General features: G+C 42.1%; 1 protein-coding gene across 1 annotated transcript in view; it reads right to left on the bottom strand.

The window, feature by feature from the left end:
- RICTOR (RPTOR independent companion of MTOR complex 2) overlaps positions 1–13,268 on the bottom strand; it is an 83,640-nt gene extending 70,372 nt beyond the window's left edge. Inside the window, exons 1-2 of the mRNA XM_052670318.1 lie at positions 13,190–13,268; positions 12,986–13,033 (exon numbers count right to left, since the gene is read on the bottom strand). Coding sequence (XP_052526278.1) covers positions 12,986–13,033; positions 13,190–13,238 — 97 coding nt within the window. The 5' untranslated portion in view covers positions 13,239–13,268. The remainder of the gene's footprint in view (positions 1–12,985; positions 13,034–13,189) is intronic.
- Positions 13,269–16,073: the final 2,805 nt, after the last annotated feature.

Here is a 16,073-nt window from a genome sequence, read left to right as displayed (position 1 = left end):
TAATAACATTCTTACATTGCATTAACCTTGAAGTGTGGAGATCAGTTCAAGAAATGCACAATTTTCCAAGTTACCTCTTAGAATACTATATATCAAACCAATCCATTCAGATCATGCTTGTAGAAAACTCAACCTAAGCATACATTCTCACCCTTGGACTATGTTAATTATTCACAGAAAGTCATCTTGTGTACTACATTTGTAGACAGCATTGTTTTATTTTTACTACTAGAACTCAAGAACAACAGGTTTATATTTAAAATGTTCACAACATTCATAGCATCTAAAGCTCCAACAAAAGCACTGAACAAAGCTGAAGGCTTTGCATCACTTAAGTGATTTTGGACTACTAGAGACGACATAAAATACCTTTAAACTTTGAACACTGCAAGACATAACCAAAGAAAACTCATTCCAAATGATAAAACCAACACTTGTTTTTGATAAACAAGTGATTCTTTAGAGTAATATACACGTGATTATCCTGCCTAAGTTTCCTCAAATATTAATTTTGAAAATAAGTTTCAAGTTACAATTACATAAGGTACCAAGATAGGTTTCAAAATTCATTCAGTAATTTGTCTGTTCAGAGCATTAAGAATTGCTGGAGCTCTCAAACATCAGACAGATGTGCCAAGAGCCTTACCAATCTACAATCTTCTATATTTCACATACTTTTCTCCCCCACGCAAAACATATTTCCATCTTTCTACAGTAACAGATGAACATGCTAATTATTAAAATCAAGCTGAAATTAGACTCCAAACAGAAGTCCTGATGTTAGTACTTCCTATTAAAATACTGATATACATTCTTCCAGTACATACAGTTACAGTCTAAAAGAACTTGCTCTACCACACAGAAATTCAGATATTAATTAAAAACAAAGAAGGAAAAACAAACTCAATCATGAACTGCTAGAGGCCGGGAAAAGCTCCGTGGCAGTGAGACTATGCTCCCGCTCTCCTATTCTCTTTATTGTACCAATTATCTGCTGCCAAAAGCAGGCTGCAAGGCAGGAACAACCCAGTACCACAGCTATTTTGTTGAAAAGTTGGTTAAAAGGTAAACAGTTGGAGGACAACCCTTTGCCAGATCTGTAACCTTGGTTATGTTATATGTAAATCAAGTTAGTCACAGATTCAAAGAATCCTTAAAGTTGGAAAGGACCTTTAAAAGTCATCTAGTCTAACTCCCTTGCAAAGAACAGGGACATCCGCAGCTAGATCAGGTTGCCCAGGGCCAAAATCTCCAGGGATGGGGCAACAATCCCATCTCTGGGCAACCTGTTCCACTGCCTTACCACCCTCACTGTAGAGGAGATTTTCCCTATATCCAACCTAAACCTATTCCCTTTAAGCTTGAAACCATTTCCCCTTATTCTGTCACCACCCTGCTAAAAAGTCTGCCCCCTTCTTTCCTCCCCTTTAGATACTGAAAGGCCGCTCTCAGGTCACCTCACAGCCTTCTCCTGTCCAGGCTGAAAAGCCTCAGCTCCCTCAGTCTGTCCTCATAGGAGAGGTGTTCCAGTCCTTGGATCACATTTGTGCTCCTCTTCTGGACATGATTGGTCTATGTCTCTCCTGTACTGAGGACTCCATATCGGACAAGTACCCCAGGTGAGGCCTCACCAGCACAGAGAAGAAGGGCAGGATCAACTCCCTCACCCTACTGGCCACGCATCTTTTGATGCGGCCCAGGATATGGTTGGCTTTCTGGGCTGTGAGGGCACATTGCTGGCTCATGTCCATCTTGCCATTCTCAGAACTTCCTGGTTGGTTTATTTTTTGGCAGGGCTGAACTCAGTCCTTTCATTTCCCAGCTTGCATTGGTAATGGGGGTTGCCTCAACCTACGTGCAAGACCTTGCATTTGGATTTGTTGAACCACATGATGTGTACCTGGCCCCAGTGCTCAAGGCTCTCTTGGTCCCTGGTCCCTCTGGATGGCAACCCACCCCTCTGGTGCATCAACCGCACTCAATGGCTTGACATCAATATTTTCTAGATCATGTAATAATTTGAATGGGGGATAAAAGCTTACTGTAATGGTTTAGAAATTTATGTTTAATCCCTCCAACTAATATTCTTATTTCCTGAATTCTAAAAGGAGAATTCAGGCCAGACATAATTTCTAGTAGCTTTAAAAAGATGTGCACTGACTGCTTCACATCATGCACTACTGTTTGGTTTGTGTATCACGCAAATCTTCTTTCAAAACTACTCAAAGTAATTTTGATGATGCATCTCCTTGAATACTACTGAGCTAACAAGCAGGTTAATAATACTATCACTGACATTACCAGAAAATTTCTGAAAGGGAGGAACTTGATCATATCTAAGAATATTTTCCCAAGTAGCACTTTAATCCTGTCTGCAAACATTTTAATTTGTTCAAGAACCCAAAAACATAAATGCAGTCCAACTGAATGGCCCTTACTGATGAACTGCAAGGTGCCTGCGGCTGCCCAATGTCCCCAGAAAATTCTGCTCCACAGGGTCTCACGCAATTAGCAATAACTTAACTCCAGTACCCTGAGGTGGGATCACCCAGTCTGCTGATAAAGACAAAGGGGCAATTTGTCAATACAGAGAAAGAGCAAACTAATAGCTGCAAATCCAAACATGAATAAAGGTAAACAACTGCAAAATGTAGGTAATTCACAAACAGCACCAACAGCAGCAGGAACTCTTTACACTAGGCTGATTGTATGATGTGATTACTACCTCTTCAGAAGACTATGACTAGAAGATTTCTAAATAGCACACAGGATGATGACTGTTAGAAGCTGCAGAGAGGACATTTACTCACAGTTGTGATTGACTGTTCAAAGCCTTTATTCTCCCCTAACAGTTACTTTCAGAGAAAGGGCAGGAAAAGTCATAATCGCACTGCAGATTTCGCAAGAAGATATAAGCACAAATTTTTAAGCGCAGAAGACATCTAATTTAAAGACTTTTCTATGGTGAAATTTTAGCCATCTTGCTGAAGAAACTTGCTAGCCTAACAAATTACATTTAGCCACATTTATGGGAACAGAAAACAAACGCTTTTCCACTTTCCCACTTTTTTTTTATTTCACAAAAGAAAATTCCAGCAAGTCTACCTGTGAGAATCACAAAAGGTTTGCATAACAGGAGCTGAACACATTTTAAATTCTTTAAGTTTGAGGTTGCTAAAGCTCACTTCTGGTATCACGTTCAGGAGGTAAAGGAAGAAGATTAATCACAGCTTTATTCTGTTGCCTGTTTTTTTGTAAGTTTTTTTTTTTTTTTTTCCAGCAGTAATTTTCAGGTAATAGCTGTTCCTGATATCTTCTTTTTGTATGAAGAAACTGTCAATTTTTAAAGCGATATATACTTTAATTATAATCCCTATAAACTTCAACAAGGAAGCCACAGTTTAATGCAGCTAAAAAGAAAATAATCATCAAATCTCCATACCAATTACCATATATTTTTATTTGAAAAAATTAATAAAGCTATTCTTTGTTACTCTTTCAGAGTATTTGTATATTTTTCAATTAATCAAGGTCACATTGTTTTGTTTTAAATACTTTATACTTGCAAACAACTAATTTCTTACTCATGTTCTATACTGTTACATCAACAGTTGCTGCTCATTTCACAAACATTATATTCCACATAAACTGGGAAATTAAGATGTACCTCTTTCACTTTGACCAAAAAAGTGCTAACTATCTATATCCATTTCAAATGTGGGTAGAGTGTCCCATCCCATTCTCACCATTTTGACATCCTCTTATTGACCCACCAGGTTATTCATATTATCACTAATAAGCAGCCTAAAATTTTCTTAAACTTCACATTTCTCCAACTGAAATGAAATTCAGAATCTTTGTTTTTAGATTATGTCTCATACAATTAAATATATTTAATTTCTACAATAAATAAAAAGAAGAAAAAGAAGAAAAAGATTGCTGAACTGCTGGGGAACACCTTCTTGCCTAAAAGATCACATGCAGCCAAAATAACAAGTAGCACAAAAGCTCATCTTTCAGGAAACTTCCATAAAGTCTCCATCACTCAGCCTAAATTATCAATTAATTTGGATTCCAAGAACATTGCTGTTCAGCCAGAATTTGGACTTGGTCATAATATGTACTCACACATATTCAAGCAACTATTTAGATGCATCTTGGTACACCACTGAATAATACAACAAAAATGTAAGAACATGAGTCCTACAGAGATATAATAATTCAGTCAGACAACTACAAAAATACAACTGTAAATAGGATTTTCCTTTCTTTATTTTAAGCCATTTTCTCACTTATTCCTCCTGTTCAACAGCTGCAAGGAGTTGGTGAATACTTTCTATACTAACCATGTTCTGAAGTTTTGCTACCTTTTTCTTCTGATCCATTCACACAAGTTTTCCATCACCAAAGCAGATGGTTAACAAATGAAACAACATTGCTTCTAAATGAAGATACTAACTGCAGAGATTTCTAAGCTACAATAAATCAAAAGATTTTATTATGAAAGTTCCAAGTGTTCCAGTCAAAGTGGTTTGTCAGCTACTGGCCAGCGCTTGTATACAGCTGTGGCATTTTCCCTTCTGCATTGAAAGGGACCATCCCTGAGCTGCTCAGTCTGCAATCACCTTTGTTGTGGAACAAGCATCTGCATACTTGCATGCAGTAAAAAAACACTTCCAGTGAAAAGCAAACCTCTTATTTTATGCAATCTATTATGTAGTTTTCAAAGCCTGGTGCTGCATGTTTACATCTTAGTTCTAAGAAAACTAGCCTGTCTTTTGGGTAGGTAACATGTAATTTCAAAAATTATATGACACAGGCAGCAGTACAATTCAATCTGAAAGATAAAATGCATAACCAATTTTTCAGCAGATTCCCAAAACTATTCAGCTACTATTTCATCATCAACTCCTTACTGCAATGCTGGGATCTGTATGGGATCTAACCAGTTTGTAAATAGCCACTTTTTAATATAAGTTGCTTCTTCTCACTTATAATGTTGATATAGAGCATCTTCTCTAAGTTGATAAGAAAAAACTTTCAACTTTGCTAGCTAATTGGTAAACTGCTTAAAGATTACAAGATAGCACAAAAGTCTGATGTATTTCTTCCTGGGAAGGCTACTGTTGACATAGCTTCCTTATTCACTGTGATTATGATGAAGGCTGTGCATTTCTTTACATGGCACCTGCCCTGAGTAGGCTCTGACAAAAAAAAAAAAAAACAAAAAAAAAACCAGAAACTAAGCATTGTGTTAGTCTAAAACAAGGAAGGAAGCTAACGATAAAAAAAGGCAGAAAAGTATTTATGACAAATAATAAAACACTCCTGTCAAGAAGGTAACAGACTGGAGATTTCGGTACTTCAGAAGTTTGTAAGACTCTAACCAGACACCCAAAAAAGGCCATAAAAACCAGACTATACTGTTGTGAAAACACAGCATTGCTTACATACCTAAGAACTTACTTATACTAGTATAAATATCAAAACAATCTCTTTTGTCAAATACAAAATGAAATCACAAGATATTAGAATGGCAATTATAATTTCTGGCCTTCAGAAATAAAGTGCTGAGATTTGTAGATCAATTTGAACCACTACAGTAAAAACATAAAACCCACTCATAAAAAACAAACAAATTTTGTGATGCTAAAACTTTTCAAGAAACATGAGTACAGATATTCAAAGACAGTGGAATGCTGAGCTCCTGCAGATACTAAGTATGGATGCAAATCAAGTTTTTAGAATTGCCTTTTCATGACTTTTTCCCCCTCAAAGATGTAGATCCTGTTTTCAAGAAATGAAAGTGAAAATACTGTAAAAGCACAAACTACTTCAGTAGTTATGAAAAATCTTACCACTGTAAAAGCAATAATATTTTAGAAAGTACAGCCAAAAATATGCAAGTGTTATTAATCTAACCAGGCTACTACACTATACAAATTCCAAAACAATGGCAACTCAAAGGACATGTGTAGATAGTTAAGCGTATGTCTTAATTTTGGAGTGCGTATGCTGAGTCCCCCTAATTCCTCTGCTTTTAAAATCTACTAAAAGGTTACGTGTTGTCTAAAAAGTTATCAGGCTGCCACTAGCAATTAGTTCCCCTCTTGAAGTCTAAACTGCTTTAAAAAAATTAAAGCACCTATATTCAAAAACAATGAGGTTGAGAATTGTTCAGACAGCCAGGCACATAAGATAACCCTTCAACTGCTTCCTAGATTGACTCTCCACATTCTTGAGCTGCAAAAAGTTGTTGCTAAATACCTTCTTGCTACTATTACAGCTCTGTTACAGATTCTCAAAGAAGGAAGCAAAAACCAGCTTGCTCTGTGTGATTTGCTAATACAACCATCCTATTACTGTAACCCAACCAATGAAGGCAGACTGCGAGGTAAGGGCAAAAGCTGCTCATACATTTTACTTGGGTATTTCTAAAATCATGTTTTTAGAAGCAGAGGAGCTCTGCTTTTCCATATCCTCAAGCCAGATCATGTATCACAACAGTATGCAAAGAAGAACCGGCAGTTCCTCTGTAACAGTCTTCCATTGAAGCAGAAGACTGCCTCTGAGCCATCAAGAAAGCATACACCAACCAGCATCTCCACGTCTTCTTTACTGCCTTCTTGTAAGGACTCCAAAATCATTCCCCCTCTCAACACACACACACACCCTCCCCCACAACTTAAGCTCTCAATATTAGGCAGGTGGGCAGCATTCCCTGCTTCCTTTTTTACTGATGAAGCAAATTGGAAATGAAGTGGTCACCAAGTCTCAAGCTGAATCTGGAAACAAAACTCAGCCTCCTTTAACTACCTTTCAAATAACCCTTGAACCCCCCAACATTTTTGTGGACAGCAAAATGCAAATAGCCTCCTGAGACTTTTGTCCTGCATTCAGTGCATTATAATTTGCCATGTGGGCACACGGAATCAGATATAACACAATTTAAAGTGACATAAGCACAGTGAGAAAGGCAATATGTCAAATTTTGTGGTCTAACAGAATTCCCGTGTGTTAGATTGAAATGATGGAGAAGGGAAGGAAAAAAGGAAAACAATATTTTTTCAGATAGCAACATGCCAATTAATTAACTCTCAAGGAGAAAAAAAGCCAATTCTCAGCTACTTTATTCATACTTGTCTCTCACTGCAACTAAGACTCAGCACAAAAGCAAATTAGTACCAAAAAAGCTGCTAAATCAAGCAGCATCTTGTAATGCATATTTACCGATTATAAATTGAAGATCGAGAAGGTGCATTTCATTTAATAAAAAGCACAACGTCAAAAAGTGAAGACTGTTACCCTTGAAAAGAAGGAAACTGAGTCATGAACTTGGCTCATCCGTCCTCAGCAGTTCTATCTGCACCCTTCTATCTCACAAACACAGCAGGGAATAAACAACCTCTGGAAAGCTCCTGATAGACCCTGCAGGCTCAGAACTACAGGAACACACACAAATATGGGGCTCTCTTGCACAAAGCACATAAAAAGGACGCTGCCTACAGATAAGGCACTATAAAGAATAGTTCTCATTCAGACTGCCAGAGCCCATACAGCAGCTAATAGGCCCCAAAGCAGGGGTGTGGGTCACAGCAGCATAAGGCAATACTGAAGCAGTAACCAATTTTCAAAATCCGTTTGTAAGTAAATTCTGTAACAGACAGGAGCAAAGCAAGAAATATTACACAAGTCTTGCAGAACGTCTAGGGCTCTGGGAGGTATAGGAGCTCACAGGTTCAGCTAGGAACCCCTGCAAAACAGTTAAGAACTAAGATGAGTTATGCTAGCAGTATGAAATGCTTGCAGCACAGTTACAGACACGACCACAAACAGACTCAAAGCAAGAATTCCTACTGAATGCGATAACCTGGTCAATAATTCCAATTGTTCTCTCTGGCCTTAAGTAGTTAGGAGTTTGATTTCAGGAGTCTAATTAAACCAGTCTGCCTCATCCCATCGCTAATTCCTTCCAGATGACTGCAATGGGAGTTGTGCTACTGGTGAATCTGTCCTCCTTTTCCTCTTCTATTCTGAGAAGGTAATATAACACAAGGCCAAAAGTTGAGTATACAATGAATCCCAATTAATAATTTAATTTTATAATCAAAAGATGAGTCAATATATATCCTTAAATAGTCAAACACAACCAGTTTAACCTATATCTTCACATTTTTATCTTTACTGTACCAGTACATTGCCCAACCTTATTTGTGCTAGGGATTATTTTTCCAGACCTGACCATGTTTTCAGAAAATTGATTTTATAGGTAGAAAAGGGGTTAAGAAAACCATTGTCACCACATAAGATTCATTGGAATTGTCTTAAAAGAATAGCCTGACCTGAGCAACAGAAAACTTTCAAAAAACAAACAACAAATCACAAACTCTACACCACTATGTTTAACAGCTCAAACACACAATGCACCGCAATACAAAACACCTTTCATAAACATTACAGTACCATTTTTGAAAATGAAGAATGCTAAAAAGTTCCAAGGAGTGAAATTCACTACACTAGGCATGATAAAAATAACGTAACAAGAAAACTACATGGTGCGTTCTGGGAAACACTGGTAACCCCCAAGCAACAGCAGCAGACAGGAACAGACAGATCAACTCTGCATGCAGCAAGGTATTCTTGGAGTACTCTGCACTAAGAGATAGAAAGAAGCAGAACCCAAAGCAGCATAAGCAGGGCTAGCACTCTCCCTTCATCTATTCTTAGCTCTGAAATACTTCACATCAGCACTGGCCCCCTACACCGTCCACAGCTACGAACTACTAAAGGTCTGACTTGCAGAGAGGAAAAAAGATGTGGCTTACATGAGAATCTGCTTAACACAAGGCAACACCAATTGGAATTCACATAATAACAAGGAGATCACTGTAGCTAAAATATATGGTTGATGCCTTGTTGGTGGCAATTTTCTACTTCACCCAATTCAGATACTCCAGGTTACACAAAGTTAGCTGGGGAAACAAAGAACAATAGAATATTATTTTAAATTACTAAAAATGTGAGCCATGTGGGAAAACTATGCCATCAGCATCAACAGAGTCAATCTAAGCAGTATAACTATACAGAAGTATGAGAATTTAAAACATTTAAACTAATTGCTTATATAACTATTCTAACAGTAGGAAAAAGAACATGCACTGTGTGTTCAGTGAGGCAATCAGACTATCATCTAGCTTAATTAGCTGATCACTGAGACATTTTCATTTGTATTTCAGCTTTATATTCAAAATTCTCTATATCATTACTGGCCAGTGTTTTTGTCTAAACCAACCAAATCCTTTACTTTTGGTAAGGGTTACCTGTTACCATAAGAGTCTCACTGATCTACAGGTGGCTTAAAATACCTCATGGAAGAAAAAAAAAAAAACACCCTTACTACAGATGCCTTTTGAATTGAGTAAAAGATCTCCAACAGATCTAAAAGTTACCACTCCAGCATTTAAATTTTGCAGAAGAACAATACACATCAGAACAACTCAGTGTTACACAATGTAAAAAGGTTACTAAACACATTCATTAAAATCCTGATTCTGTAAATTTCACAAACAGATAACACTACTTACAGTAACAGCTGTGTCATGTGTTTGGACAGTTTAGGCCTTCATCCCACATTCTGTTGATGAAGCTACACTGGCTTTAATGTTAAAGACACTAAAACAATTGTATCCATGCTATGATGAGGAGGTAGAACACAAGACCCTGCTCCTTTAAACTGAAAAGAACTCAGAACTTTTCCAGAGAACTAAATGTACTTCTAAATAAGATACATACAGGCACAGATACCTTTCAGTCCAAGGTAAAACATAAAACCACTTAAGAATAAAATTTTAAAAATAAACATCAGTTTAAAAAAAGAAAAAGAACAGAATTAGAGGTGAAACTGTTGATATGGTTAACTCCAAGCCAAAATTATTATAGATACTGCCAGTATTCTTACTTTCTTTACATGGAATCACACTGAATCATTAAGGTTGGAAAAGACCTCCAAGGTTATCCAGTCCAACTGTCCACCTACCACCAATACTGCCCACTAAACCACGTCCCTCAGTACCACATCTAAAAGTTTCCTGAATGCTTCCAAAGATGGTGACTCAACTGCCTTCCTGGACAGCCCTTTCCAGCCCTTGCCACTCTTTCAGAGAAGTTTTTCCTAACATCCAATCTGCATCTCCCCTTGTGCAACTTAAGGCCACTCTCTCTAATACTTTCACTGTTACCTAGAAGAGGCCAACCCCCACCTCACCACAAACTTCTTTTCAGGTAGTTATAGAGCAATAAAGTCTCCCCTGAGCATCTTCTTCTCTACACCAAACAATCCCTCAGCTGCTCCTCCTAAAACTTGTGCTCCAGAGCCTTCACCATCTTTGGTGCCTTTCTCCAGACATGACAGAATCACAGGACGGGGCATCCACAATCTCTCTGCGCAGCCTGTTCCAGCACCTCACCACTCTCTGGGTAAAGAATTTCCCCCTGATGTCCAACCTAAATCTCCCCTCCCTCAACTTAAAACCATTTCCCCTCGTCCTACACATAACAACCCTTTCAAAGAGTTGATTCCCCTCCCCTCTGTAGGCTCCCTTTAGGTACTGAAAGGCTGCAATGAGGTCACCCCGCAGCCTTCTTTCCTCCAGCCTGAACAAGCCCAGCTCCCTCAGCCTGTCTTCATAGGAGAGGTGCTCCAGCCCCCTGATCATCTTCATGGCCCTCCTCTGGACCCTCTCCAACAGCTCCCTGTCTTTTTTGTATTGCGGGCTCCACACTTGGACGCAGCATTCCAGATGGGGCCTCATAAAAGCAGAATAGAGGGGGACAATCACCTCCCTGTCCCTGCTGGCCACCCCTCTTCTGATGGAGCCCAGGACACCATTTGCCCTCCGAGCCGCAAGAGCACACTGTTGGCTCATATTAAGTTTTTCATCCATCAGGACCCCCAGGTCCTTCTCCACAGGGCTGCTCTCAAGGACTGCTCTTTCCAGCCTGTACGGATGCCTGGGATTCCTCCAGCTCAAGTGCAAAACCTTTCACTTTGCCGTGTTGAACCTCATCAGGTTCACCCGGGCCCACCTTTCTAGCCTCTCGAGGTCATGGCATCCCTTCCTTCCACCGTGTCAAACACACCACTCAGCTTGGTGTCACCACAAACTTGCTGAGGATGCACTCGATTCCTACATCAATGTCATTGATAAAGATGTTGAAGAGCATCGGTCCCAAGACAGACCCCTGGGGGCCACCACCCGTTACCGGCCCCCACCTGGACATAGAGCCATTGACCACCACCCTCTGTCTGCAGCCTTTCAACCAGTTTCTTATCCATTGAGTGGTCCACCCATCAAATCCACATCCCTCCAATTTGGAGATGAGGATGTGGTGGGGACCATGTCAAAGGCCTTGCTCTAGTCTAGGTAAATGACATCGGTCGCCCTTCCCTTATCCACCGATGCCGTCACTCCATCATAGAAGGCCACCAGATTGGTCAAGCATGACCTTCCTCTGATGAAGCCAACCCAGGGCCTTGATGTCTTTCTTGTACTGAGGAGTCCAAAACTGAACACTGTACTCAAGACGGGGACTCAGCAGAGCTGAGTAATGGGGACAACCACCTCCCTGCTCCTGCAGGTTACACTACTTGTGATACAAGTCAGGATGTTGCTGGCCTTCTTGGCCATCTAGCTCACGTTCAGCTGAGCATCAATCAATGCCCTCAAGTCCATTTCCCCCCTGCACTATTTCTGCTACTGTGTCTCAACCCTGTAGCATTGTCTAAGGTTGTTATGACTGAACTGCAGGATCTAGCAATTGATTTTGTTGAACTTCATCCCATTGGCCTCAGCCCAGCAACCCAGACTGTCCAGATCCCTCTGTAGGGTCATCCTACCCTGAGTCATGTCAACATCTTCCTCCTAGCTTGGTGTCATCTGCAAACTTCCTGAGGGTGCAATCAATGCCCCCATTCAGGTCATCAATAAAGATACTGAACAGGACAGGCCTCACTACTGACCCCTAGGGAACACCACTTGTAACTGATCACCAGCTGGATTTAACTCCATTCTCCACCACACTGGGCCTGGCCACGCAGCCAGTTCTTTACCCAGTAGAGTGCACTTGTCCAGGCCGTGGGCTGCCAGCTTTGCCAGGAGAATACGGTGGGAGACACTGTCAGACTTTGCTGAAGTCTAGGTATATCAAAATTTCACAGCCCTCTTTCATCTCATCGATTATGTTACTTCCTTGTCTAGCTCCTTGCAAAATGGACCTATTCATGAGAGCAGCTGCCTCGGCGCCGAGCAATAAAGCTCCTACTTTATCCCATGCCTCAGGTGCAAATCTTCTATCCACAGGAGGTTTGCTGCTGCTGAAGGCAGTTTGTTTCCTGCATTTATCCTGCTTCTTGGAAGAGCCCAGCATGCAGAAAGACAATGCATTCAGGTACAGAACAAGCTGTTATTTGTCTAAGCGGGAACTAGTTAATGTGTAGCACGTTATTGTTGTTTCCTTCCTCTCGTCCCCCACGTACTTCCGAGAGCAGCGGGTAGCAAGGCATGTCGGCACACAAGCGGCAGACGAACGTCCCGATCACCGCAGCGGGGTCCTCCGAGCGGCTGACTCAGCCGCAGGAAAGCCACGCATGCGGCCGCGGGAGCAGCAGTGGGGTTCCCTCAGGGCGCCCGCCCGGCCCCAGGCTGCGCCGCGTCTCCATTCGCGGCCGCGGCGGCGCCCCCGGGTCTGCCCCACCGCCTCCTCAGGGTACGGGTCCGCGCACAGGCTTCCGCCTGCGGCCGATCCCGCTCCCCACGGCCCGCCGGCAGCTCCCGCCGCCGCGCTCCGCTCTCCCCGCCCCGCTCCCTGAGCCCTCCGTGCGGCAGCAAGGCCCCGCGGTCGGCCCCGAGCTTCAGGCCGCTTCCCCTCGGCGGGACGCGGCCAGAGAACGGGCGGCGACCAGCCCCCCAGCACCCCCGGGCCGTACCTCGGCTGAGATCGAGGGGGACGTTCTCCTCGCCGCTGTCGTTGCGACCTGCGGGGACGGGGACAGTAAGCGGAGAGAGCGTTAGGCGGGCGGCGAGAAAAAAGACGAGGGAAGACAGAAGGAAGCGGCGGGGGGGAGGAGGGCGGGTGAGAGGGGCGGCGGGGCGCCGGAAACCGGGCGGCGCGGCCCGGCCGGGCACCTTACCTCGAATGCGGAGGTGCCTCAGCGAGCGGGCGCGGAGGCTCACCGCCATGTTTACGGCCCCGCAGTCACAACACCGGAAACCTCGCCCGCTCTCGCGAGAAAAACCCCGCGGAGCCGCCACGGCCGCGTACGGCGCCTCCGCCCCGCCCCATGCCGGCCCCCCACCCACCCTCCCGTCGCGCCGCCGGCGGGACCGGCGCGGGGGCGGCTGAGGGGAGGGAGGTGGCCAGAGAGCCCGCGCTGTCAGCGCTAGCCTCGCGGGGTGGGCCGGGCCCAGGAGAGGGGGTTTCTGGGTTGTTTGTTTTTTTGGGTTTTTTTTTTTATTATTTATTTTTGAGGTTTTCATGCTCGCTTTTTCTTTCCCTAGAGCTGCACTTGCCCCGTGTTGCGGTGGTGGCTCGGGGGATGACGAGTGGCAGTGCACGCAGCGGGTGTGCGCATCAGTGAAGAACAAAAAGGAAAATATTATCCCTTCCTTGCTCTGTTTCAGTCGCAGTGGGTCCCTGCGGTCTCAAGCGTGGATCTGTTTATTTCCTCGAGATCTGTTAATAAAATCAGTGTGTGTGTGTGTGAAATGCTTTTGCTGAAGGAAGGCCCTACGCAGAGCCGGCAGATTTGCCTACACACCCGTTTGTCCTTTCCAGGCAGAAGCCCATCCACATGCGCGACTTGCTCCCTGCCCTGGCTCTGGGAGGCTGCAGTCCAGGCACGGCCCTCACCAGGATTCACAAGACGTGAAAGTAGTGACCACACTGACGTGCAGGATTGGCCCTGCAGGCATAGATTCACCAGCTCCAGCTGCTGTTTCAATGCTTTGGCTTTCCCTCCTTGTCATGGGTCGTCTTTCAGTTCAGATCCTACGTCACCGCCCTAAAAATTGGTGTTCTAAACATCAACAGTGATTTAGGTGGCTAAAAGTAGCTGTCCCTAAAGCCAGAGCAGAGAGGGATTGTGGCATTCCATTCAAGTTTCTAGCGTTGCAGCTCAGGATATACATATGAGAACCTTGTTTTAATAGGATTATGTCAGCTTTATTTAGTCTAAAAAGCCATTTCAACAATTTCCTATTTCAATTTTCGCTTATTAAACAAGAGACTAATATCTTGATGGATTCCAGTTCTCAAAATTTAAAGGTAGAAATAATGAAATCTCACTCATGCGTAACACAAGACCAAAGTATACAGATTGCTTTAATGGTTTCATCAATATGCCTCAGAGGTTCCCTTTGAAATTTCATGTCCAGGGAGCTCTTGACTTCCTGAAAATGCTAAATTAACCGCTGCTTCTGGTAGTAATACTGCATTCTGTTTACTAGAGGTGATGCTGGGTCTCATTAATTTCACACCAGCTTTGAAGCACCATGGACCGTTGGCTTGGTCTTGAGCTTCTGAGTTGGACTTGAATCTATAATCTGCATGTGAAATGCTGGTGACACGCAGCACTTAATTCTTCCCTAGTAGCTACAGTCAGACAAACACACTGCTTTATGAAAGAGCACTTTCCAGCATGGACAGCAAGACTTGGAGTGGTATTTAAAGTCCAGCTGACTCTTCTAGCATTTTGTTCCTGCAGAAAGGAGACACTGTTTAATAATCAAAATATTTCTGAACTCCTTGCTTGTTATTTTTTCTCTTCTTTCTTCCCCATGTTTTCTCGATTAAATAGAGTTATGCAGATAAATTACAGGTTGTCTCTGACAGGCAAGATAATGTCCCTAAATCACTTATGAGCGGGAATACACAAGGCTACCTGACAGATAGATTGGAGTGTAATTAATATTTTCCACAATTGAAAAAATATATGTAAGTATAAATATATATATGTGTATGTATAAAATGCAAAGTAGCAAGGATGCGCTGGCCTTAACTACCATTTGAAGAGCTCTACACAAGAAGAAAATAAAAAAGCGTGCTGTGGAAGGAAGCGTGCCCTTAAAATGTCATGGTTACAACTGTATGAGGACTCCTCACCCTACCAGAGGGTATTTTGAGATCTTGATCTGGAGATTTTCTTTCTGTTCTTTCTTTTATTAAATGTGGGGAAAGGATCACACGAAAAAAAAATAATTTAAAATTGTTTTAGATTCCTTGCTAAAGTTTTTGACACATATTTATAAACTACTAAGGAGAGCGAACATTGGGCCAAACAAAACAAAGCAACACAGAACTGTTATTTTGTTGATTTGGTGGGATGGGGGTGGAATACGAAGGTGACAAATGTCTTCAGCTGTCCAGTGACTTCTCTGTGTCACAGATTTATCTACGTAAGGCAGTTTATTTAATTTATTAATTTTGTCTTTAGCTGCCCATAATTAAGCAGAGAAAAAAATGTTTTAATCGCCACGTGGGGAATAAAGCTCCTTTGATTTTACTTTGATTTCCTCCTCTACATGCCAGAGGCTTATGAAGAAACACCTTTGTTCCATCATTTTCTAATGAGAAGATTGTAATTTTTGTCTCCTCAAATATAAGATTATGGTAATGACAGTATTTGTACATCCACTAAGGTTCTGCAGTATGCTACAGAGAATGTTGCTACCTGAACTATACATCTTCAGGATTTAAAACCTAGTGTGAAGATACAGGAGAAGTTTTTCCATTTGTTTGGAGTCAAAGAAATGCTGGTACAAGGGACAAGCTGAGGGCAGAGCCTTACGTGGCTGAAATTGCTGAAACACTGTGGAAGTGAGTGGAAATGTGCAGTTTATCCCAAATGCAGCCTACTTTTCATAGTCATGTGAAGAAAAAAAACAGAAAAACATACGTCAAGTCACACAGATAAGATGTTAGCTTTCTGAACTCAAGTGAGCTACAACAATTTGGATTTGTTGCACTTTATCTCTCCTAGGTATGTTACTAATAACCCTCCTTAATTTTCAGTATCG

Source organism: Tympanuchus pallidicinctus, unplaced genomic scaffold (assembly GCF_026119805.1).
Source record: "Tympanuchus pallidicinctus isolate F22 unplaced genomic scaffold, pur_lepc_1.0 scaffold9, whole genome shotgun sequence".
Lineage (NCBI taxonomy): Eukaryota > Metazoa > Chordata > Aves > Galliformes > Phasianidae > Tympanuchus > Tympanuchus pallidicinctus.
This window is presented reverse-complemented; position numbering and strand designations above follow the sequence as displayed.